The 27,916-nt window shown below is 36.7% G+C and overlaps 1 protein-coding gene across 6 annotated transcripts in view; it reads right to left on the bottom strand.

Annotated features, from left to right (window-relative positions):
• Positions 1 to 27,916, bottom strand: part of IFT88 (intraflagellar transport 88) — a 135,547-nt gene that overhangs the window by 32,174 nt on the left and 75,457 nt on the right. For 5 of the 6 annotated variants that reach the window (XM_005601085.4, XM_014731953.3, XM_070239447.1 and 2 more), the window contains 5 exons: positions 27,528 to 27,678; positions 26,468 to 26,583; positions 14,649 to 14,701; positions 12,931 to 12,996; positions 8,485 to 8,591 (listed from right to left, as the gene is read on the bottom strand). In XM_005601085.4, the coding sequence (XP_005601142.2) occupies positions 8,485 to 8,591; positions 12,931 to 12,996; positions 14,649 to 14,701; positions 26,468 to 26,583; positions 27,528 to 27,678 (493 nt within the window). Of the gene's footprint in view, positions 1 to 8,484; positions 8,592 to 12,930; positions 12,997 to 14,648; positions 14,702 to 22,450; positions 24,366 to 26,467; positions 26,584 to 27,527; positions 27,679 to 27,916 lie in introns of those variants that run through there. The other variant, XM_070239449.1, reaches the window with a different exon arrangement.

Below are 27,916 nucleotides of genomic sequence, written 5' to 3'. Positions count from 1 at the left end.
TGTTAGGAAGTGTTCCATCTTCCCTAATTTTTTGGAATAGCTTGAAAAGGATAGGTACTAAATCCTCTCTGAAAGTTTGGTAGAATTCCCCAGGAAAGCCATCTGGTCCTGAGGTTTTATTCTTTGGGATGTTTTTGATTGCTGTTTCAATCTCTTTCCTTGTGATTGGTCTGTTCAAATTGTCTGCCTCTTCTTGAGTGAGTTTTGGGAGATTGTAGGAGTCCAAAAATTTATCCATTTCCTCTAGGTTATCCATTCTGTTGGCATATAGTTTTTGGTAGTATTCTCTTATAATCTGTTGTATTTCTGCAGAGTCTGTTGTTATTTCTCCTCGCTCATTTCTGATTTTGTTTATTTGAGCTTTCTCCCTTTTTTTCTTTGTAAGTCTGGCTAGTGGTTTGTCAATTTTATTTATCTTCTCAAAAAACCAGCTCTTTGTCTCACTGATCATTTCTACTGCCTTTTTTGTTTCAACAGTATTTATTTCTGCTCTGATTTTTGTTATTTCTCTCCTTCTGCTGACTTTGTTCTTTTTTCTCTAGTTCAGTTAGGTGTGCTTTAAGGTTGCTTATTTGGGATTTTTCTTGTTTGTTAAGATGTGCCCGTATTGCGATGAATTTTCCTCTTAATACAGCTTTTGCTGTATCCCATATGCATTGGTATGGCATGCCATCATTTTCATTTGTTTCCAGGTATTTTTTTATTTCTTCTTTAATTTCTTCAATGATCCATTGCTTGTTCCGTAGTGTGTTGTTTAGTCTCCACATCTTTGTGCCTTTCTCAGCTTTTTTCTTGTAATTAATTTCTAGCCTTATAGCACTATCATCTGAGAAGATGCTTGTTATTCTTTCAATTTTTTTAAATTTTTAGAGGCTTGCCTTGTTTCCCAACATATGGTCTATCCTAGAGAATGTTCCATGTGCACTTGAGAAGAATGTGTATTCAGCTCTTTCAGGGTGAAGTGATCTATATATGTCTATTAAGTCCAATTGTTTTAGTTTTTCATTTAGCTCCACTATTTCCTTGTTGATTTTCTGTCTGGATGATCTGTCCATTGATGTGAGTGGGGTGTTGAGGTCTCCTACTATTATTGTGTTGTTTTTAACATCTTCCTTTAGGTCTGTTAATAGTTGCTTTATGAATCTTGGTGCTCCTGTGTTGGGTGCATAGATATTTATAAGCGTTATTTCTTCTTGATGAAGTGTCCGTTTGATCATTATATATTGTCCTTCTGTGTCTCTCTTTACCTGTCTTATTTTGAAATCCAGTTGGTCTGATATGAGAATTGCAACACCTGCCTTTTTTTCCTTGCTATTTGCTTGAAGTATTGTCCTCCAGCCCTTCACCCTGAATCTGTGTTTGTCCTTGGGGCTGAGGTGTGTTTCCTGGAGGCAACAAATTGTTGGATCTTGTTCTTTAATCCATTTTGCCACTCTGTGTCTTTTTATTGGAGAGTTCAATCCGTTCACATTGAGAGTGATTATTGATGCATGTGGACTTAGTGCTGTCAATCTGTCGCTCATTATCTTGTTTTCCTGCATTTCTTTTCCTGTGTGCTTTAGACTACCCATTTAATACTGCAATTTCTTATGCTGGGTTTCTTAGATTTTTCCTTATTTATGATTTGTGACTCTGTTCTGTACTTTATTTTAGTGTCTACCTTGAAGTTTGTATTTAGAATCTCATGTATAATATAGTCTATTCTCTGGTGGTCTCTTACTTACTTGACCAATACTGATTTAGACCCTTTGCTCTTCCCCTCCTAAATAATTATTTTCATTTTTTATTCCAACTTGTTTTATTAATTGGTAGTTAGAGTGCTAAGATCATCCTTGTTTTGGTAATTTCCTTACCTTTACCCTAATGCTATAATTGAATATTTGCTATCCTGTTCTGGTTCTATCTATCAGTCTCCCTAGTCTGTGGATTGTGTCCCCTTTCTCCCTTTTTCCTTTTTTCAGGTATGAGAGCCTTCTTGAGGATTTCTTGTAGTGGAGGGCTTTTAGTTACAAATTCCCTAAACTTTTGTTTGTCTGGAAAAGATTTAATTTCTCCCTCATATCTGAAGGAAATTCTTGCTGGATAGAGTATTCTTGGCTGAAGATTTTTATCCTTTAAAGCTTTGAATATGTCACTCCATTCTCTCCTAGCTTGTAGGGTTTCTGTAGAGAAATCCGTTGACAGTCTGATAGGGGCTCCTTTATAGGTTATTCTCTTTTTTTTCCTTACTTCCGAGTATTCTCTCCTTATTCCTTTTGGCCAACTTTACTACTATGTGCCTTGGGGTAGCTCTTTTTACATTGACAAATCTAGGAGATCTAAAACCCTCCTCTACACACATTTTTCCATCGATCCCTAGATTTGGGAAGTTCTCTTCAATAATTTCGTTAAGCACACTTTCTGCTCCATTTTCCTTTTCCATATTCTCGGGAATTCCTATGATCCTTATGTTCTTACTCCTCATTGAATCCATGATCTCTTGGAGATTTTCCTCATTTTTTAAAATTCTTAGTTCTCTTTCTTCCTCTGTCTGGCACCATTCAGCCTGTCTATCTTCGATTATGCTAATTTTCTCCTCTATGTTGTCTACACGGGTATTCAGGGAATCTGTATTCTGTTTTATCTGGTCCATTGTGTTTTTCATCTCAAGTAATTCTGTTTGATTTTTCTTTATGATTTCAATCTCTTTTGTGAAGTAACTCCAGAACTCGGCTTGTTTCTCTATCTTTCTCTCTACCTCATTGAGTTTTTTGATTATAGCTGCTCTGAACTCATTATCACTTAGTTTACCTAATTCCAAGTCCTCAGGACTTAATTCTATGTTTTTATTGTTTTCCTTCTGGTCTGGGGCTTTTATAAATTGCTGGATGGTAGAGGAGCGGTTTTTTCTCATGGTGGTAGAATTCAGTTGCAGTTACAGCCTGTTGCCACTAGATGGGGGTCGAGAGCGCGTGTTAGCTCTCTGCCTTGGGGCAAGATGGCTGCGCCCACTGGCTTTGCCCAGGGGGAGGGGCTGTTACTCACACGCTCCGGTCTGGGTTCAGATCAGTCCTGTTCTCTGGTTTCCCAAGGCCTTGATTTATGGGGTCCCCGTGGACGGAAGCTTCCCCCCCCCCCCCGTCAGCGGGTCTCCACTGAACCAGCGGCAGGAGTCCTGGATGATCCCCCGGTCGCGTTGCCCCTCCCCCGCTCCTTCCCGACCCACGTGCTGCAGCGATCGCAGACTCTAGGGGAGGGAGCGATGTTCTCTCCTACCGTTCCAGCGCCTCCGAGGGTGTGAGCAAAGTTTATGATCTCCGCCTTCTTGGTATTGTAGGTCTCTAACGAGCTGGCATTATGTTTATTCTCTGAAATTCAGTTCTTCCAATCTTTTGTTGTATTTTGGAGGGGAGAGAATCCCAGGTCAGCTCACCCTGCCATTTTGCTCCGCCTCTTCCCTCCAGGGCAGCATCCTTTATTTGAGTATTTTGAAAATTTAGAAATTCGATTTTAAAAATGGTGTGAATTACTAATATACTTCTATTTTTGGACTAGCAACTAAAACTTTCTATATTTTGCAAATTATTTCTTTATCCATTTTCTTTTACCTCCTAATAGTTTCCTTTTGTCCTCTAATCATCTTTGGTATTTTGGCTAGTATTTTTCTCTTCCTCTTCATATTTAAAATACTCAGTCTGCAATTCCTGCTCTTCCCATTTTGCTCTTTTCCAGCCATACTATCAAGTTTGACAGAATTCCTTGCAGCTAATGTTTTTTGTGTTCAGTGAAGCAGAAATGCAAAATATCTCTTACAAAACACCTTTGCTAAGGGGCTCACAGTGCCAGCCAGGGGCTAACTCACGCTGCTCCAGGGCTCATAGTGTCCAGACATGGCAGAGTGACTCTTTCTTGCCTGGCGAAGAGCCCTGTACCTGGAACTGCTTATTGCTGGCACTAATAAATACACAATGTGCAAAGTTTTCCTTTTTTTCCCTGCTTTTTCACCCCAAATTCCCCCAGTACATAGTTATGTATTTTAGTTGTGGGTCCTTCTAGTTCTGCTATGTGGGACGCCACCTGAACATGGCCTAATGAGCAGTGCCATGTCCACACCCAACCCTGGGCCATGCAAGTGGAGCATGCGAACTTAACCACTCAGCCATGGGGCCGGCCCCTGCAAAGTTTTCTAATTACTCAGGAATATAGGTCCCCTGAGCACAAAGGGGAGAACAGTATTTTTTCCCACAACAGCTCCAGAAAGAGTTTCTCTGAAAAATCTGTCCACATAAATAAACTTCCAGTTCTAATATCTTAAAATAGGAGTTAGGGGCTCAGGGAGATACATTATCCTGACCCACATAAACCTGAATTAATTTATCTTTCTTAGGTCTATACAAGTCCTTTTAAATTTTTAAACAATTTTTAAAAATTCATGGCCTGATTCATTTTACGTCTACTCCCCCACCCCCCACCCCCAACTTAAATCAGATCCCATATCCTGAGCTGGTATTTAATCATTTGCAAGGTGACTCTTCGGGAGCTTAAACTCGAGTTCTTCTCAAAGTTAGTGAATATAAAAATTACCTAGAGGATTTGTTTAAAATAACAAACACAAAGGTTCTTGGACTCCATACCCAGAGATTTTAACACTAGGGGAGGGTTTGTGCAGGTCTGGAGTGTAAGTCTAAGAAGCACCAAGTGATTCTGAGGCTCCACTGGGCGACAAGCCACACTTGAATAGCACTCTTCTGACACCATAACTCCTAATCGAATCATGCTGAGCTGACGGCAAGGTCCATCTTAACCTAATTCATGGTATGAGTTACCAAGTTTTCTGGATGCAGAGTAAGTAAGGAATATACATCAACAGGTAATTATTAACTGCATCATCTTCTTTCTCTACTGTTCATAAGGTAGTATTCATAAGCACAGTAGTCAGGAGCCTGGACTTGGGAGCCAGCCTGCCTGGATCTGAATCCTAGGTCTTCTCCCAATAGCTGTGTGACTTGCAGAAAGTTACTTAGCAACCATGGGACTCAGTTTTCTCATCTGTAAAAAAGAGTAATAATAAAACCATATCCAAGACCACAGGATTCTTGCAATGATTAAATTAGTTAATTTGTGTAAAGTGCTTAGAATAGTGCCTGCACTTACCATGCAATCAATAAATGTTAGCTGTTATAATTATTAATGTCCAATTAAGCAGATGTAATAAAGTAGAATTAATTGGAAAACTGTAACCAGAAACATGAAGACTGTCAACATCATTCAGGAACAGGTTATCCAGGCTCTTTATTTCTCCTTTTCCTTCCTGCTGTCAAACTTCTGCAATTATCAGCACTTTCGGGGGAAAGGAAGACATAAAGACTGGGGGTCGATTTTGTATTCTTTCTAATAGCTCCAGGTAAAGGCTGGATGTGATTCTCTATAAATAGCCCTCGTTTCAATAACATGGCTATTTCACAAAATGTCTCAAGTCAGCAATATGGAAGAGCTCTCCTACAAATAATCACAGAGGTCAACAGAGCTTTAGAAAGAAACACCTGCAAATTAGATCACAGAAAGTTACCAACTATAAGAAAGAAACATGACTGTCTAACAATTTGGAAATGTTTAAAGAAATCAATACACATCTGTACAACATGGTATTATGCAGGCGTTAATGATTTTATGAGAAATTCCACTTACGTAGGAAAAATGTTAAGTTTTTTCATTGGGACAGATTCTACACAAGAAACATACAGAAAAAGTAAGAAGTTTTAAGTTCAAATTTAGAAAAGGAGAGCATCCTTTATTCAGAAGTTTATTAATTATATTTTGTTTCATAACTAATAGTGTTTTAGGCACTACACAAGCCAGAAAACAGAATGCCCTGCCTCATGGCTTTACAATCTAAGACAGACAAACTGAAATGGGAGACGCAACAATTAACTGAGAAGTTAGCTCCCAGATATATTAGAATTCTTTCTCTTTAAGCGTCTTTTCTTCTTCTTAAGATCTTTCTTTTCCACTAACTTTTCCCCTCCACTTTGTGTTTACAAGCAAAACATAAGTGAGAAAACATCAAGAAAATGTTTCTTTGATGTAAGATTTAATGCGGAGTACTGAACAGTAATAGAGAAATGAATTTCAAAGAAATTGGCAAGAAAATGCTGTGATTGTAAATCTAAAGAAAGATTAAGGGCACCAGCCCCATGGCCGACTGGTTGAGTCTACGCGCTCTGCTTCTACGGCCCAGAGGTTCACTGGTGAGATCCTGGGCGCAGACATGGGACCACCAGCAATGCTGAGGCAGCATCCCACATAGAAGAACCAGATGGACCTACAATTAGAATATACAACTATGTACTGGGGGGTTTTGGGGAGAAGAAGAAAAAAAGAAAGATTAAGGAATAACAATGTTTGAGGGAAAGATATTAGGGAGAACATAAAATAAGAGAAGATATCCAAATGACAGTGGGTTTTATACAGAGTACAATGAAAGCAGTGATAAAATATTACCAAAAGAGGCACTGCTCAAGCACAGTGAGACATTAATAACTTGGGTAAAGAGGTGAGATAAACATTGGATAATCTAAACACATCAATGGTAATTCATATGAGCTTGCTAAAGTATTCTAACCTAAGCCATCAGGGAGTTACTGTGGTGAGTACCACATAAGGATTAAAACCAAGGTCTACGAGAGAAAGAGACAAAAGTTGACTATCTTGATGAATATATAAATATTTTAATGGAAGAGGAATTAAAAGACTGAATAGTGATTAGAAAGGAAAAGTAGTCAATGACATTCATATATTCATTTATAATAGTTAAATTCATTATTCCATATGAATATTAGTCCATAGTAGTCAGATGAAAAAAAAAAGAGTTTAACCATATATAGAGAGAATTTAATAAAGAAAAGAGGATAAGGAGAGCAAAATTCAAAAGGAGAGAGGAAGCAAATGTAAAAGCGAAGCCCTGTAAAGACCAAAAGGAGAGAACGATATCTGTAACGGTTCAACTAAGATACAACTTAGTAAATGGGAAAATTAAACAGTAAACTATAAGAAAAGTGTGTAAAAGTAATTCTGAATGTCTTTTAAGGGGGACTATTTTAGTCTTTAACCCTCAAGTTCATTTTCCAGGAATTCCTTGGACTCAATGTGTCCTAAAGCTTGAGTTAAGATCCCTTGTGAACTAGCTGTAAGGAAATTCCCAGGGAATCAGAAGGCCACTACTTATTGTTTAAAAGGGGTCAACCCTGGAAGTCTACCAAATCAGAGACAGTAATGCATATACCAATTTTTCTGTTTGGGGTTATAAGTTGCAAGCAGTGTATTATGCATGATCCATAATCTGTATTCATAATCTGTATTCATTTTGTTCAGTATAATTAACTCAAACTACTGATGCTTAAACTTATGAAGTCTTAAGAATTTAACTCTTTCCACGTGCATCCATGGTTCTATACTAGGTAACTTTACATAACTAATTTTGAGTTCCAAAGAATGTTCTTAGTTAGAAACATATACTTCTTTTTTATTCTTCTTAATGAAACAAATTTAATAGTGATTATGATGACACTTATGATAATTTAAACTTCCATTTATACTAGTTTACATTTTACAAAGCTTTCACACAGGTTATCTAATTTAATTAGCAATTGGTACATGGTATTAAACTGGTCTTCACAGTAGGTTTTAACTACATGCCCTAGCATGGTATTTAAATACCAACTTGACATTTTAAGAATTTTGAAAGTAAATATCTATGTTATATTCATAATCCTTTTATAACTGATACTTTGAAAAACAAAATCAGATCACATCTTAAAGCAAAAGCAAGATAACCACATTTTGAAAGGAAATATGGAATTTAGATCTAATTATCCAAGATAATTAAATTCTTGAAAAAGCCTAAGCTTAAAGAATATATTTTCTTTCTATGAAAGGCAGAAACTCAAAAATCATGTTTAATTTCTAAATATTCTAGGTTCAAAGTTAAGAGAAATTATTCTTTTATAGAAGTAAAAATAAGAAAATTGTTATTCTACATCCTGCACGGAACACAGAAACATACTTAAAATGCCTCCAAGTATATTAATAGTATTCCCATAGCCATGCTCTACTGTATACTGAAACAGCTTAAAGAAAAAAGTACTGTTGTTATATACAAGTAATTGCTTCTTAGGTTCCATGGCCACAGGACTCTCCAATTAAAATCAAGTCTATAAGTTAATCTCTAAGTTATTTTGTATTGTGGAAAGTTACAATTGTTTGTCTATTAGTAACTATCCACTACAGACTATACAGAATCCATTGTGCTTCCTCCTACTGAGAACTTGTTTTTGACAGACTTTTGTCCTAAAGCTAGGATTTTAGTTATTCTTCCTTTTATGCCAGAGCAGAAAAAAATTTCAACTTTCCTTTACTGATAGAAACCCCCAACATCACTCAGTTGAACTACAGAAGGCTGACGTTTTGGAAAATAGCAGACAGCAGTTTTCGGCCCATATAAGATACCTGTTCCCTTATTTCTTTCATTTTTTCCAATCTCTTGAGTTTTGTTGCATATTCTTGAACTTCTTTTAATCCAATATCTGTGCAGAGACGAACCAAGAAACGCAGACCTAAATTGCGAAAAAAATACTTAGAAAAGTATTTATGCGCAGTGTTGAAAGTACAACAAATCTATAAACTCAGTCTTTTGAGACACAGGTAGGAGTGATGCTCACAAACAGTGTTTGTTTCTCTCTTGAAAAATAACTATATTTTGTATTCTCTGCCCTGGGGGAACTGACTTCCTTGAAAGGGGCTCCACCTGCCCTGCCCTCAGGTGAGACCAGACCATCTACAATCAGAGCCCTTCCCATATTCTTTATCTCCTTAACTGCTTTTCCTTTACAGCACTTATGACTACCGACATATTATATATTTGTTTATTGTCTTTCTCTTCCTACTGGAATTCAAGCTTTGTGAGACCGAGGGTTTTGTCTGTTTTGTTTTCTGCTACATCCGTAGTGCTGGAACAGTGCTGTGTACCAACACAGCAGCTGCTCTATAAGAATTTGTAAATTAATGACCAATTCATGACCATTAATGTACTGCAAAAGTAACAGTACTAAAATAATTTAAAATGTCATACATTACTATATAAATTGCCTATGTATACATCTGTCTTAATAATTCATAATAAGAAGGCAATTTATATCTTCTACAAATAATACAAAACTATTTCTCTTATATACCCATCCTTAGAAAGAGTGGCTTAGGAATATTTAATGTAAAATAAAAATCATTTTTTTCGTAGATGTCCTCTGAAATTTAGCATGTCATCTGTAACTGGACAGTGCAGATCGATGTTTGATAAATGAAGAATATATTTTAAGACTAAAGTATCCTGTTGGGTTTGCCAGAAAACTACTCTGCTCAAAACCAGACATTCCACAGGTGCAAACGTTTTTTCCATGACTGTAGAGTAGTCCCCTTTTATCCACAGTTTCACTTTCCACGGTTTCAGTTACCCATAGTCAACTGTGGTCAAAAATTATTAAATGGAAAATTCCAGAAATAAACAATTCATAAGTTTTAAATCGCACACTATTCTGAGTAGTGTGATGAAATCTCGCGCCATCCTACTCCATCCCACTTGAGACGCGAATCATCCCTCTGTCCAGTGATCCACGCTGTACACGCTCCCCACCCGGCAGTCATTTAGTAACTGTCTCAGTTACCAGATCGACTGTCACGGTATCACAGTGCTTGTATTCAAGTCACCCTTACTTTACTTAATAATGGCCCCAAAGTGCAAGAGTAGTGATGCTAGCAATTCAGATATGCCAAAGAGAAGCCATAAAGTGCTTCCTTCAAGTAGAAAGGTGAAAGTTCTCAACTTAACAAGGAAAGAAAAAAATTGTACGCTGAGGTTAAGATCTATGGTAAGTTTTACCAGAGTATATTGTTGTAATTGTTCTATTTTATTATTAGTTATTGTTGTTAATCTGTTACTGTGCCTAACTTATAAATTAAACTTTATTATAGGTATGTATGTATAGGAAAAAATATAGTCTATATAGGGTTCGGTACTATCCATTGTCTCAGGCATCCACTGGGGGTCTTGGAACATATCCCCCACAGATAAAGGGGGACTATTGTAGTTAATGTAGACTATTGATTACACTTATTGTGAAAATTATCCAGGCCAAAGTCATCTTAGACCTTCCTTGTGGCGTGGATTTTTAGAGAAAAATTCTCTTTAAATAAAGAAGGAAATTTGGCCTCGCTTGGAAATATTCCCTTTCCTGGTCCGATGCAGAGGAGGTATGGCTACTGCAGTAGTTTCAACTGGCAGTAATTCTGGCCCCCAGGGGGCATTTGGCAATGTCTGAGGACTTTTCATAAGTGGGGAGCGGTATGCTCCCTGCATCTAGTGGGTGGAGGCCAAGGCTGCTGCTAAAACATTTTATGCACAGGATGGCCTCCCACAACGCAGAATTATCAATCCCAAATGTCAATGGTGCCGATGCCGAGAAACTTTTGCCTAGCAGACATCTGAGTTGCTTCTTTTGCAAAGAGACATATTACTGCCATCTCTCATTTAACCTCTAAAGTACCAGTTCCCTAATGTGACCGAGATTAAGAATCACATAAAAAGCTTTTAAAAAAGAAATAGGAAATGCAAAAAGTTAGGCATCTGGGGGAAATGCAAACCTAAATGAGATTCTCTGTAGGTAGGGCTAGAAATACGTACTTTTAAAAAAAATTGCATTCAGTGAAATGAATCGTTTTTTGTTTTTTTTTTAAAGATTGGCACCTGAGCTAACATCTGTTGCCAATGTTCTTTTTTTGTTTTCTTTCTCCCCAAAGCCTCCTGACTACATAGGTGTATATTCTCATCGCAGGTCCTTCTGGCTGTGCTATATGGGATGCCAGCTCAGCATGGCCTGACGAGCAGTGCCATGTCCGCGCCCAGGGTCCGAACCAGCAAAACCCTGAGCAGCTGAAGCGGAGTGCACGAACTTAACCATTCAGCCACAGGGCTGGCCCCCAAAATATGTACTTTTAAAAAGTTTTACAAGCAATTTCCAAGTAGCCTGTTCCCTGCCTGACTGGCCTTTGGAAACTACTCCTGTAAACTAATGGATCTACCTCTAATCCACATGAGGAAACTCCTTGCTCCTAAGCTACTACCTAAGGCCATAACTCGGGGCTACCTGCTGTTGGGCTTCCACAAAAGCCAAACTGAGAAAATACCAATGAAGGACCGTGCAGCACCCCTCTAACCCCTGGACCAGGACCGTGCAGCATGCCTCTAACCCCTGGACCAGGACCGTGCAGCACCCCTCTAACCCCGGGATCAGGACCATGCAGCACCCCTCTAACCCTGGGATCAGGACCATGCAGCACCCCTCTAACCCCGGGACCAGGACCGTGCAGCACCCCTCTAACCCCTGGACCAGGACCGTGCAGCACCCCTCTAACCCCGGGATCAGGACCGTGCAGCATCCCTCTAACCCCGGGACCAGGACCGTGCAGCACCCCTCTAACCCCGGGATCAGGACCATGCAGCACCCCTCTAACCCCTGGACCAGGACCGTGCAGCACGCCTCTAACCCCTGGATCAGGACCGTGCAGCACCCCTCTAACCCCGGGACCAGGACCGTGCAGCACCCCTCTAACCCCGGGACCAGGACCGTGCAGCACCCCTCTAACCCCGGGATCAGGACCGTGCAGCACCCCTCTAACCCTGGATCAGGCTGGGCCACTGGAAAACTTGGCTCAGAAAAAGATTATTTTTACTGAATTCAAATGTGTTGTTCTGTGTTCATTGTCACTGACGGACAAAATTAAAAACAGTCTTTTCGAATGTTATTTTATTTGCTGTAGGGATGTTTTAAAGCAAGTAGCTACTATATTTTTTAACAACCTTACCTACCATGTCTCTCAGTGTCTCAACATGAATGAATTAAAAGTTGGAAAAATTTTTCTTCTTCCCAAGGATTTTTTTTTTTAAAGATTTTATTTTTCCTTTTTCTCCCCAAAGCCCCTGGTACATAGTTGTATATTTTTAGTTGTGGGTCCTTCTAGCTGTGGCATGTGGAATGTCACCTCAGCATGGCCTAATGAGCGGTGCCATGTCAGCGTCCAGGAAACCCCCAGCAGAGCGCACGAACACAACCACTCTGCCATGGGGCTGGCCCCTGGAATTGCTTTTTATTTCTTCATAAATAGTAAAGATTATACAATGGATTGTACTTTATCTCTTTTCTTTAGCCACAAGGCTATTCAGGGCCAAATATATAGTTTAGTGGGAATATGCGACATATGAATATAGTTATTTTGTATTTTTCTTCATTCTGATTCTATTGTGGTTATTGCCATAATGCTGTATATTATAACTTTAAATTGCATCAAATTCATTGTACAAGAAGATGGGGAATAACTGAATATTTTCTACAAAGTTAACTTTACAAAAGGGAAATAAGTAACATCAATATACTGTTTTAAAATTAAAGTAACATCAAAATTCATTTGCTATCAGTATCAGAAAGATTACTAGTATTCTATTTTCATAAACTCTAAAAGTATTTTTTCAACCTCAAAAAGTTGTATACTAAATATAGTTTAAAATGTCTTTTCTCGGGCCAGCCCGGGGGCATAGTGGTTAAGTTCAGTGCACTCTGCTTTGGTGGCCCAGGTTCACAGGTTTGGATCCAAGGCGTGGACCCATACCACTCATCAAGCCATGCTGTGGTGGCATCCTACATACCAAAGAGAGGAAGACTGACACAGCTGTTAGCTCAGGGCAAATCTTCCTCAGCAAAAAAATATAAAAAGAAAACATATGTACCACAAATTATAGGTTGGTATCTATGTATGCAATTACTGTAGCAGGGGTAATCATTATATATTAGGACATAAAATGTGAGAATCTATACCATCAAAGTTACAAAATGTAATCTCACTTACATTCAACATTTTCTGGAAATTTTCTGTGAATATCTTTGTAAGTATCTAACGCTTTTTGGTAGTTACCTATAAGTAAAAAAGAAAAAAAAAACACACTAGCAGATTATAGAATAATAAGATTCAGCAAAATATTAATTTTAATCCAAAATACTGGTACGATTTAATTGGTTTAATAGGAAGATTTTCATGTTTGCCACAAGCATATATAATCATTCTTAATACAACTTCCGGAAGAAAATGTACAGATAAAATAAATTTGAAAAGAGGTTAGAGCAGAAGAAAAGGGGTGATGGTTGAAACTTAGCTCCACTTCTTAAAATAAATATGGTAGCAGCAAAAAATTAAGATCAGTTCAATTTCCTAAAACTTAATGTTATTTCAGATGAACTGACAAATTTAAAAATTATTTAAGTGATAGACTAATATTAATTTGAATGTCATTCACTTAATTGGAACAGATAAAAATAACTTTTTTGTAGTTTTCATTTTGAAACATTAAGAAAGTTTAAAGTGTTTTCTTTTGTAATAAAATAATTTAGCTTCACATACCAGCACAGAATAAGAAAATGAAGTTTGGTTCAAAAATCTTTGCTAAAATCTCAGTAAACAAGTTATGAATCTCTTTGGGTCTTACTGTACAAGAGGGATGGCTATGCTAACCCTCTAAGAGTTGCTGTGAGAATTAAATGAAATAAAGATAGGAAGCATCTAGCACATAGCAGGTTCTCAATAAATGTTAGCTTCTCGTCTAACCTGCCCTTCAATAACTCAAGAAGGTTTATGTCTTTAAATTATACAGAATATCTTGTATATATATGTACACTTTATATATGACATTGAAATGAACAGAGGCAATTCAGAACTCACACTGATATAAATAAAATGTCTATGGTACAATTATGCTGCATATCCAGTAGGAAATACAGTAACATTACAGATCAACCCCTGAAGTGAGGACTACACTGAGTATGTATTCTGATGCCATTCTGAAGGAGCTCACAGAGGTAAAGAAACCTATAAAACTGCGTGGGAACATACTGTTAACACTTTCACAATTTGTGTTTCCTTTAGATGGAAGAATTTCTTTTCCTGGATCATTTATATGCTGTACAAGAAGGATAACAAATTTGTTAACATTTATCTCCCTGCTTTATCTCTGATATTTGAACAGTATCATTCATTTCACAGTCCAAAACTATTAACATCTCTATACTTAGGACAAGTGTCAGCAGTACAGGATGTAATAAAAGCAGCTATTGAAAACACAAACAAAGATATCTAATGACATTTGGTATAAAAAAAATAGTCCCAGTTGCTCCAGTTCTGGGCTTCCACAGGCTTGTCAGGTCTGAGGTAGTACCATGAATTTGGCAGAGCATGCAAGAACATTTAGAATTAGGTGAGCAGAAAATAGAAATATAAACTAATGTGTACAGAATGGCCATTTTTCTGTGGCTAACTTATGAAAATGACTAAATGTGAAAATGAATCTGTTTTTAACAGTGGTATTGAAATACACAATTAAGACCTACTTTGTAAGCATAATTATTTTCTGTATGTAGTAACTATTATGTTTTTCATACAATGCTTCAAATGTGTAGTTATAAAAAGTTAATGTTTTAATAAACAAATATGCAATTGAAACACATATGCATAATTATCTAAAAGACAGAAAGAAGCACACCATACTAAAAAACGAATAAAATTAAAGCATTTACCACTTCTTCTAAAACAACTAGCTACCATCAGCTGCCATTTAACTTGCGTAGGCCTATAAAGGAAATAAATTATATGAAATTAGAGATGAAACAAAAAAAACCCTGATAGTCAAACAGTTTTATAAAGCTATGTATCTGTACTGTCTTTCAATTACTTTTTGACCTTTGATTAGATCATCTTTATTACTGTAAATAGCACATATACAATTTCCTTCATTACTACCTGCCATATTTATATTAGGAAATTTAAATTTAAGAGTCCTTCAATCTAGTTCACGCCTTTATTTAGATGTTCTTATGACAAACACTTAAACTCTTTTGGTTGAAGACCACTGCATTCTATTTTAAACATTATCATTACTTTTGCCATAGTCTTATACTTAGGCTTAGTATCCATAGCTTAGAAATTTAGGCTCAGGCTTGCAAATTTAGTCCCAGGAGGCAATTTCTGACCTTGTGTTTGAACAATTAGGCTTCAGCTAAAGAGGGAGTAAAAAAGAATTCTATTCATCCCCCTTTTTTTCCCCCTAAAAAGACATGAATTTCTTATCTAAATAACCACAACCAAGACTTCTAAAGACTACTGTTAAAAATATCTAAGAAAGGGGGTCGGCCTGGTGGCACAGTGGTTAACTTTGCACGTTCTGCTTCGGCAGCCTGGGGTTCGCCGGTTTGGATTCCGGGTGCAGACATGGCACCACTTGGCACGCCATGCTGTGGTAGGCGTCCCACATATAAAGTGGAGGAATATGGGCACGGATGTTAGCTCAGGGCCAGGCTTCCTCAGCAAAAAGAAGAGGATTGGCAGCAGTTAACTCAGGGCTAATCTTCCTCAAAAAAAAAAAATCTAAGAAAAATAAGATTTGAAGAAATAAGACTAGGAAATAATTTAACACTCTTTTCACTTCCTTTTAGAATCTCCTTTCAATTCACCTGATGGCTTCAAAGACAGATAGCCTTGGTTCCTACTCAGTTGGATGGCAAACTTACCAGCTTTGGAATCAGACGGACCTGGATTTAAATTCCAGCCCTGCTACTTGGGCAAGTTACTTAACCTCCAATCCACCGCCTACACAGCCAGCCACTGTGATCTAAATAAAATACATATCTAACCATATTAGTTTTCTCCTTAAAACCCATTGCCTCTCCCTCAACTACATGATAAATCTAAGATCCTAATCCAGCTCAACCACTGCAGTCATTTTTCTGCTTCTCCAAGTTGTCTTCACCATGCTCTGCCTAACAGTTCACGCCATGGCAAATCCAAACAGGAGCACGGAGCTCCCTGCATTCACTACATTTTCTAGACTCCTGGTCTTTGCAGGCACCATCACTTCTACTAGGAGGCTCACTCCAACCTCTTGACACTCCACCTTGCCAGGCTGGACCAGACTGTTCTCTGTACTCTCCTAACACTCTCAATCTCTTTAGCACTGCATTTACTATACTGTATTATTATTTATGTTTCCGAAGGCCTTATTAAACTATAAATTCCCAAGAGCAGGATAGTCTTTGTATACTCAGGACCTGGCATGATGCCTGATACCTACTGGATGACTATTCATTTTTAATTCCTCTTCCTTGGTGTATTCAAATACACATCTTGATTATTTCCTTCAAGGTTGGGATTGTAATTTCTTTTTTTTTTTTTGAGTAAGATTCATCCTGAGCTAACATCTGCTGCCAATCCTCCTCTTTTTTGCTGAGGAAGACTGGCCCTGAGCTAACCTCCATGCCCATCTTCCTCTACATTATATGTGGGACGCCTACCACAGCATGGCTTGCCAAGCAGTGCTAAGTCCGCACCCGAGATCTGAACCAGCAAACCCTGGGCCACCAAAGCAGAATGTGAGAATTTAACCCCTGCGCCACCAGGCTGGCCCCAGGATTATAATTTTTAGTTTGCCAACCTATTAATTCTGTGAACCTCATAAATTACTTAAACTTGTGCCTCTGTTTCCTCCTCTATAAAATGGGGATAATAATAGTGTCCACTTCAGAGGATTGTTGTGAGAATTAAATAACATGTAAACAATAAACATTAATTATTAAAACCACTTTTTCTTTCTTCAAGAAAGCCTTATTCATGAATGCCACCTATTGGGAAATTCAATAAATAGCTACTAGAGTAGTTGGTTAAGTAGTGTGCATGCATCCTCATGGTCTTTTCAATCACTAACGTAGCCCAGTGAAGAGAGGAAGAACAGAGCTCAGTGACTCAATGTTAACAAAGGGTCAGGTGACATTCTGGGTTATTAATTCTAGTTGATAATAACTACACATTATCTGTGACACTGCTTACTTCATTAGCACAGATAACTGGGCATTGATGTGATCTGTATGATCATAAAAAGATTTTATGCATTATAATAGTTGATAAACTTCCATGTATAATAAATGTAACGAAGGAACAATTTAGGACATGAGATAAATGTATTTTATTAAAGAATTAAACTGCCATGTCCCTATTGTTACTTTCAGTAACTGGAGAAAGCCTAGGCATTATTAATATAGGACAAGAAAGTTCTACATCAAAGTAAATAAACAAGGCTAATTGTTTTGGATTGTCTCTTTCATTTCTGTTTTACCAACAGAATATAGTTTAGAAATAATAAACTAAATTTATTTCTTGATGGAATGCCTACTTCTCTCCTAAATTCTCACAATAAAGAAAAATACTATTTTACAGAGAGCACATTTAAGATACAGTGATTTAAAATAATGCAACAACAAAAAATTCCAGCAAATTGCTTATAAATTGCCTAGCACAGTATAACGAATACAGAACTGTACTAAAAGTTTTAAGTATTGTAAATCTGCAACTATTTAAGTTATAGAATTACGGAATTTTAGAAATAGAAGTGGCCTCAAGTAGCAATTCCTTCTACCCACTCAACTTAATGGAGAAGGAAACAAACCCAGGCAAGGTTAAGAGCTATGTCTAAGGTTATTCTCCCAACAGGATTTACTAGGGTAATATCCCGTTATAAATCCCTTATTTCACACTTCCAGAAAGCAATGAAGGATGTGGTTTGAAAATTACCACAGGGAAGAATTGTTATCTCCATATGTGGAATAAGTAAGCACTAGAAAGAGAGTCATGATTTCTGGTTTTAAAATGGTAGAGTAAAGACCCCTTACCTCACAATGTCTTTTCTGGAAATTAACCCCCCAAAACCAAAAGGAATGGGACAGATAAACTCCATCTCAGATAAAACTCAAACCATATAAAACAACATACAAATGATGGATGATGAAGGAAGGAAATGGAAACTGACTTGAGCAGGGCAAAGAAAGGTGAGACTCAAGTGCTCACAAAGGGCAGACTGAAGAGAAGCACACAGATCTTCCTGAAAATCACCAGAAATGCCAAGAATCTGCATCCCCAGCAATGAGCACGTAGCAAGTAAGGCACAGAACCACACAAAGGAAGACAGACTGGGAATCCGACTAAGGAGCAGCTGGGCCCCTACTCTGTGCACCCTTGGCAGCTGCTCAGGCGCTCAGGCTGGTTCGAGGTGCTGGAATGAAAACTGAAGAACGAAATAGAGAGTCTGCTTCTGGAACAACAAGATCCTTGGCCCCAGCCCCTTCCAGCTACCAGAAACGGCAGCAGCCAGGTTGGTACTCCTGAGGCAGACCAAAAACTGCTTCCCTGAATACACCAAACGGCCCCAGAGAAAAGATTTTGGAATTTTAAGATTAAATCTCAGTAATGAAATCATACTATTACAGTGTCCTAATGCAGCATTTGGTGGAAGGTACTCTTGGCATTTTGGGTGACACAATTCACTGTACACGTCCTCTACACATTCCTGAACGCTTCCCATCCTTGGTGGCCACCCCCTGATGCTCATAGTGCTTCCCCATCATCATGACAATTAAAATGCCCCTCATCCTATTTTTCCAAATGGCTCCCCTCGGGGTGGGGCAGCTGCTTTTCTTTGTTCATATTGTCTTTTTCCTTTAATTTTTAAATCTTTTATTGTGAAGTATAATATGTATGGAAAAGTACACAAAACATAACTATACAGCTCAACAAATTGTCATAAAGTGAACACTCGTGTAGCTACCCTGCAGTTCAAGAAACGGAACATTGCCAACCCCAGGAGCCTCCAGCACGCTCCCTTCCAACATCACCTCCTTCATCTACAAAGGCAACTACTTCCTGACTTCGAACACTGTCGATTTAGCCTGACTGTGAACTTTAATGAATGACATCATATAGTATGCATGCTTTTTTTAACAGCTTTATCGAGATATAATGTAAATAAAGAAATATTCATGTAAATAAAGAAAACATACAATTTACCTATTTAAAGTGTATAATTGAAAGGCTTTTGGTGTGTTACATTATTAATTTTTTTAAATTATGGTTAAAATAGATACAACAAAAAATTTGCCATTTTAACCATTTTTAGTTATACAATTCAGTGGCACTAATTACATTCACAATGTTGTGCAGTCATCACTGTTACCTATTTCAAAACTTTTTCATCAAGCCAAACAGAAATCCCACAACCATTAAACAATAACTCTTCACTCCCCCCAGCCCCTAGACCCTAGTAATCTCTAATATACTACCTGTCCCTTTGAATTTGCCCATTCTGGACTTTTCATATAAGTGAATCATATATTTTGTCCTTCTGTGTCTGGCCTCCTTCATTTAGCATAATGTTTTCAAGGTCTTTCTACGTTGTGGCCTGTGTCACACCGTCATTCCTTTTCATGGCTGAATAATATTCCACAGCACGTATATAACTTATCCATTGGCTTATCCATTCATCAGTGATAGGCACTTGGGTTGTTTCCATCTTCTGGCTGTTGTGAACAATGCTGCTATGAACACGCACGTACAAACACCTGTTCGAGTCTCAGCTTTCAATTCCTTTGGATATATACGTAGGAGTACTACTACTGGATCATATGGTAATCCTAAGTCTAGCTTTCTGAGGAAACACCAAATGGTTTTCTGTAAAATATCACTTTACATTCCTCCCAGCAATGCACAAGGGTTACAACTTCTCCACGTACTCAATCACCACTTTGTTATTTTGTTTTAATATAATATAACAGCTATCCTAAAAGGTGTGAAGTGGTATCTAATTGTGGTTTTGAATTGTATTTCCCTAATGACTAATGATATTGAGCATATTTCCATGTGCTTATTGATCATTCCTTTGGAGACACGTCTATTCAAATCCTTTGCCCATTTTTCAAATTGTCTTTATTGTTGTTGAGTTGCAGAAGTTCTTTATTTATTCTGGATATTAATCCCTTATCAGATATATGATTTGTAAATATTTTTCCCATTCTGTGGATTGTCTTTTCATTCTGTTGATAGAGTTCTTTCATGCCCAAAAGCTTTAAATTTTTATGAACTCTAATTTATCTACTTTTTTCTTTTATTGCTTGTGCTTTTGGTGTCATATCCAAGAAAGCACTGTCAAATCCAATGTAATGAAGGTCTCCCCCCATGTCTTCTTCTAAAAGTTTTATAGTTTTACGTCTTACAATTAGGTCTTTGATCCATTTTGAATTAATATTTGTATATGGTATAAGGTAAGGGTCCAACTTCATTCTTTTGCATGTGGATATCCAGTTTTCCAAGCATCTTTTGCTGAAAAGACTGTCCTTTCCCCATCAAATGGTCTTGGAACATTTGCTGAAAATCAATTTACCACATACATGAGGGTTTATCTTTGAGTTCTAGATTGTATTCCATTGGTCTCTATGTTTGTCTTTATACCAGTTCCATAGTGTTTTGATTACTGTAGTTTTGTAGCAAATTTTGAAATCAGGAAGTGTGAGCCCTCCAACTTTCTTCCTCTTTGAATTGTTTTGGCTATTTGGGGTCCCTTGAGATTTCATACAAATATTAGGGTGGGTTTTTCTATTTCTGCAAAATGCCCATAGGACTTAGATAGGGATCACATTGAATTTGTAGATTTCTTTGGGTAGTATGGACATTTTAACAATATTGTCTTCCCATCTATGAACATGGGATGTCTATTTATTTGTGTTGTCTTTAATTTCTTTCAGCAATGTTGTTTTTTTGTTTGTTTTGTGAAGATTGGCCCTGAGCTAACATCTGTGCCAATCTTCCTCTATTTTGTATGTGGGATGCCACCACAGCATGGCTTTGGTGTGTAGGTCTGTGCCCAAGATTCGAACCTGCGAACCTGAGGCAGCTGAAGTGTAACATGCGAACTTAACCACTACACCATCAGGCTACTCCCTCAGCACTGTTTTGTAGTTTTCAACATATAAGACTCTCACTTCCTTGGTTATTTTTATTCCTAAGTATTTTATTCTTTTTGATGCTATTGTAAGTGGGACTGTTTTCTTAATATCATTTTCAGATAGTTCATCATTAGTGTATAGAAATGCAACTGATTTTTGTGTGTTGATTTTGTATCCTGTGATTTTGCCAAAGTTCTTAGTTCTAACAGTTTCTTTGTAGATTCTTTAGGGTTTTCTATAAACAAGATCATGTCATTTGTGAACAGAGATAATTTTAGTTCTTCCTTTCCTATTTGGTGGCTTTTCTTTCTTTTTCTTACCTAACTGCTCAGGTTAAAACCTCCTGTACTAGGTTGATTAGAAGTCGTAAAAGCAGGTATACTTGTCTTGTTCCTTATCTTAGGGGAAAAGTTTTCAGTATTTCACTATTAAGTACATTGTTAGCTGTGGGGTTTGCATATATGGCGTTTATCATGTTGAGGAAGATTCCTTCTATTCCCAGTTTGTTTGTTTTATCATGAAAGGGCACTGAATTTTGTCAAACGCCTTGTCTGTATTAATTGAGATGATCATATGGGTTTTTTTCCTTCATTCTATCAATGTGGCATGTTATATTGATTGATACTCACATGTCAAACCAGCCTTGCATTCTGGGAATAAATCCCACTTGGTAATCCTTTTAACATGCTGCTGAATTTGGTTTGCTAGTATTCTGTTAAGGATTTTTGCATCTATATTCATCAGGGATATTGGTCTGTAGATTTCTTTTCTTGTAGTGTCTTTGCTTGGCTTTGGTATCAAGATAAGGCTGGTCACATAGAATGAGAGAATGAGAGAATGAGAGAGAGATTGATTGGCTTGTTATGACAAACTGGTTCGTGTGATTATGGAGGCTAAGAAGTCCCATAATCTGCTGTCCACAAGCTGGAGACCCCGTAAAGCTAGTGGTATAATTCAGTCCAAGTCTGAAGGCCTGATACCTAGGGGAGCTGATGGTGTAAATCCTAGTCCAAGGGCAGGAGAAGGTGAGATGAAACGTCCCAGCTCAACAGTGAGGTAGGAAAAAGGGACAAATTCCTCCTTGCTCTGCCTTTTGTTCTATCCAGTCCTTCAAGAGATGGGTGATGCCACTCACACTGGGGTGGGCAATCTAGTGAGTCCACCAGACCAATTCAAACGCTCGTCTTATCAGGAAACACCCTCACAGATACAGCTAGGAATAATGTTTAATGTGGGCACCCAGTGAACAGTCCAGTTGACACTAAAATTAAACATTACAGTAGAATTCACCAGTCAAGCCACTTGGTCCAGGGATTTTCTTTATTGGAATATTTTTGATTACTTAATTGAATCTCATTACTAGTTATAGGTCTATTCAGATTTTCTATTTCTTCCTGAGTCAGTTTTGGTTGATTGTGTGTTTCAAGGAATTTGTCCACTTTATCCAGGTTATCTAATTTGTTGGCATACAACTACTCATAGTATTCTCATAATCTTTTTTATTTCTGTAAAATTGGTAGTAATGATCCTACTTCCATTTTTGATTTTAGTAATTTGTCTTTTCTCTTTTTTTCTTCATCAATCTAACAATCAAAGATTTGTCAATTTTGTTGATCTTTTCAAAGAATCAACTTTTGGTTTCATTGATTTTCCCTATTTGTTTTGCTATTCTCCATTTTATCTATCTTTACCCTAATCTTTATAATTTCCTTCCTTCTGCTAGCTGTGGGTTTAATTTGCTGTTTTTTTTAAAAAATAATTCCTTAAGGAATTAGTTAGGTTATTAATGTGAGATCTTTCTTCTCTTTTAATGTGTGTATTTACAGCTATAAATTTTCCTCTTAGCACTGCTTTTGCTGCATCCCATAAGTTTTGGTATGTTATGTTCCATTTTCATTCATCTCAAGGTATTTTCTAATTTCCCTTCTGATTTCATCTCTGACCCACTGGTTAAGAGCATCTTAATTTCCACATATTTGTGAATTTGCCAGTTTTCCTTCTTTTGTTGATTTAAAGTTTCATTTCATTGTGACAGGAAAAGTTACTTCGTATGATTTCAGTCTTTTAAAATTTATTAAGACTTGTTTTGTGGCCTAATACATATAGTCTATCTTGGGGAATGTGCCATGTGCACTAGAGAAGAATGTGTGTTCTGCTCTTGTTGGGTTGAGTGTTCTGTACAAAACTGTTACATCTAATTAGTTCATAGTGTTGCTCAAGTTCTCTATTTCCTTACTGATCTTCTGTCTCACTTGTCTATCCATTATTGAAAGTAGGCTACTGAAGTCTCCAACTACTATTGTAGGACTATCTATTTCTCCCTTCAATTCTGTCCATTTTTGTTTCATATATTCTTGGTTTCCTCCTTTAGTTGTGTATCTGTTTATAATTGTTATATATTCTTGTAGTAATGAGCTTTTTATCAATATATAACATCCTTCTCTGTCTCTTATAATCTTTTGTAATTTAAAGTCTATTTCATCTGACAATAACATAGCTAGCCCAGCTCTCTTTTGGTTACTATTTGCATGGAACATCTTTTTCCACCTATCTACTTTCAACCTCTTTGTACCCTTATATCTAAAGTGAGTACCTAGTAGACAGCATACAGAAGGATCCTGATTTTCTATTCAATCTGCCAATCTCTGTCTTTTAATGGGAGAGTTTAATATATTTCCACTTAATGTTATTACTGATATAAAACAATTGGCTTCTGCTATTTAGCTATTTGTTTTCTATGCCTATTACTGTTTTTTATTCCTCAATTCCCCCATTACTGCTCTTTTTTGGTATTTGGCTGATTTTTTGGTGGTGTACTATTTTGATTCACTTCATTCCTTTTCTGTGCATTCCTTTTTGTGCATTTGCCTTTAAATCATACAGGAAAAAGAGAAGTTATAAACCAAATCAAAACCACAATAATACTGGCTCTTACATTTACCTATGAAGTTATCTTTACAAGTGTTCTTTAATTGTTTCTTACATCTTAGACTTAGATTTACACTTAAAAACTTAAACATGTCTAAGTTTCTTGTAGGGTAGATGTACTAGTAATGAATTCCTCTAGCTTTTGTTTATCTGGAAATGTCTTAATTTCTCCTTCATTCTCAAAGGACAGTTTTGCTAGATATGGAATTCTTGGTTGACATTTTCTTTATTTTAGGACTTTAAATATGTTATCCCACTGCCTTCTGGCCTCCCAGGTTTCTGCTGAGAAATCTGCTGATAATCTTACTGAGGATCCCTTCTACATGATGTGTCACTTTTCTTTGCTTGCTTTCAAGATTCTCTTTGTCTTTCAACAATTTTATTATAATGTGTCTTGTTGGGAGTCTCTTTGGGTTTTTCCTATTTGAAGTTCATTGAGCTTCTTGCATTTGTAGATCCATATCTTCCTCAAATTTGGGAAGTTTCAGTCATTATCTCTTCAAATAATCTCTCTGGTCCATTCTCTGTCTTCTCCTTCCAGAACTCCTATAATGTATACATCGGTCTGCTTGATGGTATTCCATAATAATAATAATCATGATAAATACTAAAGAACATTTTCTAATGCAGCACCATAATAAAATTACATTAAATGGACCAGTTAGGACTAGGATTTCTTGAAGTTTTAAGGCATGATTTATGGATTTATGAAAACAGAAAATAACAGTAGAGGCTTAAACCAATTACCAAAATACCAGAATCATAAAGATTACTAAGAATACAGCAAGGTGAGGAGTTTCTATAGGAAAGAAACAGCAAAGATATGTAATATAATTTACTGCAACTATATGCCAACTATTCTGAAATATGTAAAGAACTATGTAACAAAAGTACAGACCTCTGCACCACCTCCAAAGAGCTTACATTTTTATTGTAGAGGTAAAACTTACATGGCAAACAAAGACTGAGCATATAAAAAAAGGAGAAAAAGTGGAAATTAAGATGTATAGTACAGAAAATAAATGCTCAGGAGGAGGGGTAATTAATGCATATTAAATGTCTCTGTCACTTAGGAAGAAGGAGGCAAAAACAGGTGCAAGTAAATTTATAGGAAAGCAGGAAGAGGCAAATGTTTAGGGGAGTTCCTAGGAAAGATTTCTATTTTCTGGGAAATTTAAGTGTAAAACAGGGAGAGAAGCTGAGGAGATCTGTGAGAGAAAAAGGAGGGAGAGATAATTAGAAACACTTAAGACTGATGAGGAGCGTGCACATGATACAAATGTGTATGTCATCAATTCATCTGGTCACATAATTTATGTCCAATACTGTTTCCCACTCTTGTATAAGAATGGAATGAATAGTTACATTAATTCATGAACTAAAATTTGGGGAGATGAAAGAGGCAACAAAGCAACAGAGAAAAAGTAACCAAGAGCAAGTAAGGGAATAGATATGATCAATCAAGTAGCCTAGAAAAGACAGACTCAGAACTAAAGCCAGGAGAGACTGACACTGCAAGAGAAAGAAAGGTCAAGAAATTGGAGGTCTCAATTCTATCAAAGAAAGGCATACTGGAAAGTAGGGAGTATGGAAGCTGGAAGGAGAGAAGGTTATGTTCAGACAGCTGGATATTACAATGTAGGAATTTATTTGTATAAATGTGCTGGATGATAATCAAAATCACATAAGATCTAGGCGGCAGAATTGCAGAGGAGTAAAGAGCAATAGTTAGGAAGGCCAAGATTTGTGACTACTGATAGGATAGAAAAAAACAGCATGATCTAGACTAGATAAGAGAAGGACTGTCAGGTCAACACAGGAAATTCACAAATGGGAAATTCACAAATGGGAGTCAAGGATGGAACAGTGGTGGATGAAGCCTCAAAGGAGAAAGTGTCTTACATCAGCTAACGGCTAAGGTTAGAGTTAATATTAAGCATAATAAAAAGTTTACAGTATATAACCTATCTAACTTCAGTCTCAAGCACATAAATAATCTATCCCTCTATGCTTGGTAGTCAGTTTTATAATTCACAAAATATTTACGTGAAGCAAGTGTCATAAAAACTAATTGCCTAATCTAAATTACACAGATCACTCAAATTATTAAGCATTTCTTTATCGTTTAAATGATTAAAAGTCATATTTAATGTTAAAATTCAGTTTGGCCAAACACAAAGCAAAATATGATATATTCTAGTTATTTTTGAGTCAGACATGTACAAAACATTCTGATGTAAAATTAAAGACATCTTTAAGAGTTTAATTTTTAATATACAACATGTATCACTTATAAATTGAAACCAACACAACTTCTATTAGAACGCTTTCAGAAATGAAACTTCGTCCTAGAACTGAGGTAGTCATTATTTGACGGATAAAGAAATAATATTTGTTTGCTGAGATGTGAATACATTAAAAAAAGGATCTTGAAGGTATTTTTAAAACTTTTGCATATAAGGAAAATATATTTATCAAAATAAAAACAACTAAAATGGAACATAATACAAGAAAATGGAAATAATGCATAAATGTTCACTAATATTTGTTCATGAACTTAATATGTCTATAAGATTCTAATTCTAGGGATAAAATCAAATCTCAACACAAGATATTTAACTAAACATATCATCATAATAGTTACTTACTGTATAAGAGAAGCTCTTTCAAAGTACTGAATGGCTTTTTCACAAAACTGGGTGTCAATGTAATAGGCTCCAAGCCACTCAATGACTTCGATGTTAGAAGGGAAATACCTATATGACTGGAAAAAATAAGGAACATGACAATACAACTTCAGTGGCAATGTATAATTTAATTTTTGAACATTTTACCTATTGAATGGGTTAATTTACCCACTGTGAAATTTTTAAAAAAATTTTTTTTCTGCTTTCTCTCCCCAAATCCCCCCAGTATGTAGTTGTATATTTTAGTTGTGGGTCCTTCTAATTGTGGCATGTGGGACACCACCTCAACGTGGCCTGACCAGCAGTGCCATGTCTGTGCCCAGGATCTGAACCAGTGAAACCCTGGGCCGCTGAAGTGGAGCACACAAACTTAACCACTTGGCCACGAGGCTGGCCCCATATCCACTGTGAAATTTCTTAATAAAAAACTATGAGCTGTCATAAGCACTTTATGAATTCTGAAATTGTACAAGATTTAGAAAACAAAATTTGACACATTTTAAAATTATCTATATACATCTTTTTGATGTACTGATATATAATCTGAATCAAATTCAATATGTAATAGAATCAAAAAGGGATGAAAATCATGCTTCAAAAGAAAAAAAAACTGTACTTTTAATTTCAGTTTTTATTAATTTTAATCAAAACTAACTTTATATTCCACAAATGCTTTATTTTAAATCATTACTCATTTAAAAACTAATAAGCATTTCTAAATTTTAAAAATTAAAAGGCTGGTTTTTTTGGTGTGTCTGAGGAAGACTGGTCCTGAGCTTATATCTCTGCCAGTCATCCTCTATTTTGTATATGGGACACTGCCAAAGCATGGCTTGATGAATAGTGTATAGGTCCGCGCCCAGGATCCGAACCCGTGAACCCCGGGCGGCCGAAGTGGAGTACACAAATTTAACGACTACGCCACCAGGCCAGCCCCAGGAAGCTGTGTTTTTTTTTTTTTTTTTTTAATAATAATTCATAAAAGCTAAAAAGTAGAAGGAAAGTAAGATTATATACCTACCTCATAATAATATTGAAATGCTTGAGATTTATCTCCTTCACTATCATATAATTCTCCTAGTTTAGATAAAGCTCTAGAATCAGTTGGAACAACACTGATCAGTTGCATTAACCATTCAATAGCTTGATTGGGATCTTCCATTAATTCATATCTTGGACAATTTCAGTTAAGGATAACACAATTTTTCTAAATTCATTGATCAATAGGGAAACCTAAAAACAACATTACAATAAAACTATCTCTTAGCCTATAGTAACGTGCTATTTAATAGTTTACTCTGTATTTCTCCAGGGATAAGGATGACAAATGGAGCAGTACTGTAAATAACGCCCTTGTATCATACACACACCTTGTTTTTCCTTTTGCTTTGTTACTGTCCACTAAGATCA

Source organism: Equus caballus, chromosome 17, assembly GCF_041296265.1.
Source record: "Equus caballus isolate H_3958 breed thoroughbred chromosome 17, TB-T2T, whole genome shotgun sequence".
NCBI classification, from domain to species: domain Eukaryota; kingdom Metazoa; phylum Chordata; class Mammalia; order Perissodactyla; family Equidae; genus Equus; species Equus caballus.
This window is presented reverse-complemented; position numbering and strand designations above follow the sequence as displayed.